Source organism: Sinocyclocheilus rhinocerous, unplaced genomic scaffold (assembly GCF_001515625.1).
Source record: "Sinocyclocheilus rhinocerous isolate Xijiao unplaced genomic scaffold, SAMN03320098_v1.1 scaffold154, whole genome shotgun sequence".
Classification (NCBI taxonomy): Eukaryota; Metazoa; Chordata; class Actinopteri; order Cypriniformes; family Cyprinidae; genus Sinocyclocheilus; species Sinocyclocheilus rhinocerous.
In genome coordinates, this window is record NW_015659335.1 from 559,632 (window position 1) to 563,134 (window position 3,503).

The 3,503-nt window shown below is 40.1% G+C and overlaps 1 protein-coding gene across 1 annotated transcript in view; it reads right to left on the reverse strand.

The window, feature by feature from the left end:
* Positions 1-2,581: 2,581 nt before the first annotated feature.
* Positions 2,582-3,503, reverse strand: part of LOC107723603 (growth factor receptor-bound protein 2-like) — a 65,978-nt gene continuing 65,056 nt past the window's right edge. The window contains exon 7 of the mRNA XM_016532311.1: positions 2,582-2,769. Within this exon, the coding sequence (XP_016387797.1) occupies positions 2,584-2,769 (186 nt within the window). The 3' untranslated portion in view covers positions 2,582-2,583. The remainder of the gene's footprint in view (positions 2,770-3,503) is intronic.

Below are 3,503 nucleotides of genomic sequence, written 5' to 3' on the forward strand. Positions count from 1 at the left end.
TTGGCAAAAAAGTGACCATAAAAGGAATCTGCAGTATATGATATGAAGCTAGAAAAACCACATTCACACAGTATGGAATTATCTGACACAAGACGTGTTTTCTTTTTATAATTTTCTTTTATTTATTCAAAAGAAACAAGGAAAAAATAAAATAACAAAAGGTTAAGAAAAAGGCGAGACTTAAATAGGAGTGACTGTGTGCAGGTGTGTTCAGGAGGAGAGAGAGGACATGATTTCTCACTGCGGGTTTGACGAAGCCCAATGCTCAGGCTAAAGCAGCAAGCCCGAGACACTGTCACACACCAGAGAAAAAGGCACTAATCCAGAGAGAACAAAAAAACAAAGAGGAGGACGAGCGGGTCAATAATACACGAGGAGCAAACAAAATCCATAAGAGCTAAAACATACAACACTGAAAAGACAAAAGAGCTAAGAGAAAACAAACGGAACGCATCAAATTAGTCGATGTGACAATTCAAATATACGAAAACTCTCTGATTTCTTACTTCTTACTGGCTTAACTGGCATCCACCAGTTTTTCAACACCAAATCTCGTGATTTTAAATCGTTTCGTTACGTGAACAGCTTTTCGTCATGGACATCGTGAACAGATGCGCGTCTCTGAAATCATGAAACTGTGGTTCAGCTCTCCATCTGAGTGATGTTGGCTACATTCACATCCAAAGACAAATAAAAAGTGGCTGCAATAAATACATTGGCTTAAAATGGTGGCTAGCCATCTGGCTTTTCACATTAGATCAACTCCTGCATGATTGGAAGCTCCCCGGTGATAAGTTGCTATCGCCAAGGATCCACTCACCTATTGGTTCTAAAACAAAGAATGATGTCAAAAGGAACACATGATGCGTTAAACACTACGGCGTTATGTCTGAGATGCTCATAAAATTAGCATGTCTCAGAGCTACTCCGTTTCATCCACCCTCACCAAAAAATTAACATAATTTACAATTGGAACAAAAAAAAAGTGTCGAAAGGTAAAACAGACAGACACATACAAATATATAATATATATATTCTTAAAAAAATGGATTCTCTCTATAGGTGTTTTTTTTTCCACAGCCCAGATGTACAATACGTTTGCAATTTCTTACTCTTACATTTTAATAGTATTTTTTTTTCCTTTTTTAAAACAGCGTCAGGATTTACTATTATAAAGAGATTTAAACATGCAGCCAAAACAAACAAAACAAAACAAAACAAAAATGTAACAAAAACAATTCTAATTGCTAGAAAAGAAGCCAGAAGCAGCAGGATGAATCTACAGACAGAATCATTGTTGTTTTAATTTATGTGTGGTTTACTATGCTAGGATTCAGCCTTTCCTTCGCCCTAACAGCTCAGTCTGGACTGCAAGCGTTCATGAAGACATCACGATTCTCAGGAATAATAGTTGCGCCCGGGCACCACGGCAGAGGTGGAAACCTCCAGCCTCTCCGCTACGGTTTTTTTTTCTCTCCTTGTTTTCGGTCACGGTTTCCATTCCTCTGTGCCGCTTTAATTCTCACAGGAGTTTAAGGGTGTTGACGGGGAGATGTAGGGTAGTCTGATTGTATGTGAATGTGAGGGGCCGTTAATTACAATTTATTCACTAATTGCTTGGTTTTTCTTTACATGTTCCGATTGACAGGCGTGACATAGTTGCGTGGGAACATGCCCGTCTGGCTGTGACAGGCGCCCTTCCACCAGTTGGGGTCAGAGTTGTCCAGGACCTGAATGAAGTCTCCGCGTCTGAAGCCAAGCTCTCCGTCCTCCTGAGGGTCGAAGTCGAACAGTGCCTGCACGTATGTTGGATGCTGCAGGTACACAATAGACACGTGTAAATAACCCAATGATTTTTTTTTTTTTTTAAAGAAATCTCTTATTTTCAACAAGGCTACATTTATTTGATTAAAAATACAGTAAAAACAGTAATATTGTGAAATATTATTACAATTTAAAACAATTAGGGATGCACCGAATGTTCGGCATCTGAAATGATCGCCGAAAAAAATCGCAGAATAAGCGAAAAGACCGAATAAATTGTACCAAACAATGACGTGACGCGATAAAATAGCAACCAGCGCAGAGTGAGAGGCGCGCACTCTTTATAACGCAGCACACATGTCAGCAGTGTGGAAGCATTTAAAACTGTCTGAGAAAGAGGCAGGGTGATTGTTGCTGGTTACTGTATGATGATTGAAATCGCGAAATGGCCTTAAACAGTTAGTAAATAAACTGCAGAACGTTATGTTTTCTAATACACGCATGCATTGCATGTATTCTGACTAGAGCCCGACCGATATGGGTTTTTTGGGGCCGATACCGATATTAGGGAGTAAAAAAAGGCCGATATCGATATATAATAGTTGCGCCCGGGCACCACGGCAGAGGTGGAAACCTCCAGCCTCTCCGCTACGGTTTTTTTTTCTCTCCTTGTTTTCGGTCACGGTTTCCATTCCTCTGTGCCGCTTTAATTCTCACAGGAGTTTAAGGGTGTTGACGGGGAGATGTAGGGTAGTCTGATTGTATGTGAATGTGAGGGGCCGTTAATTACAATTTATTCACTAATTGCTTGGTTTTTCTTTACATGTTCCGATTGACAGGCGTGACGTAGTTGCGTGGGAACATGCCCGTCTGGCCGTGACAGGCGCCCTTCCACCAGTTGGGGTCAGAGTTGTCCAGGACCTGAATGAAGTCTCCGCGTCTGAAGCCAAGCTCTCCGTCCTCCTGAGGGTCGAAGTCGAACAGTGCCTGCACGTATGTTGGATGCTGCAGGTACACAATAGACACGTGTAAATAACCCAATGATTTTTTTTTTTTTTTAAAGAAATCTCTTATTTTCAACAAGGCTACATTTATTTGATTAAAAATACAGTAAAAACAGTAATATTGTGAAATATTATTACAATTTAAAACAATTAGGGATGCACCGAATGTTCGGCATCTGAAATGATCGCCGAAAAAAATCGCAGAATAAGCGAAAAGACCGAATAAATTGTACCAAACAATGACGTGACGCGATAAAATAGCAACCAGCGCAGAGTGAGAGGCGCGCACTCTTTATAACGCAGCACACATGTCAGCAGTGTGGAAGCATTTAAAACTGTCTGAGAAAGAGGCAGGGTGATTGTTGCTGGTTACTGTATGATGATTGAAATCGCGAAATGGCCTTAAACAGTTAGTAAATAAACTGCAGAACGTTATGTTTTCTAATACACGCATGCATTGCATGTATTCTGACTAGAGCCCGACCGATATGGGTTTTTTGGGGCCGATACCGATATTAGGGAGTAAAAAAAGGCCGATATCGATATACCGGCTGATATTCTTTGTGTATATTATAGTACAGTACCAGTCAAAAGTTTGGACACTTTCCCATTCGTGTGTCCACACATTTGACTGGTACTATATATAGAATACAGTATATACATAAACAGAATATATATACATAAACACATTTTTGCAATGATCACTCAAATGTGGTGATCAAACACTTATAATGA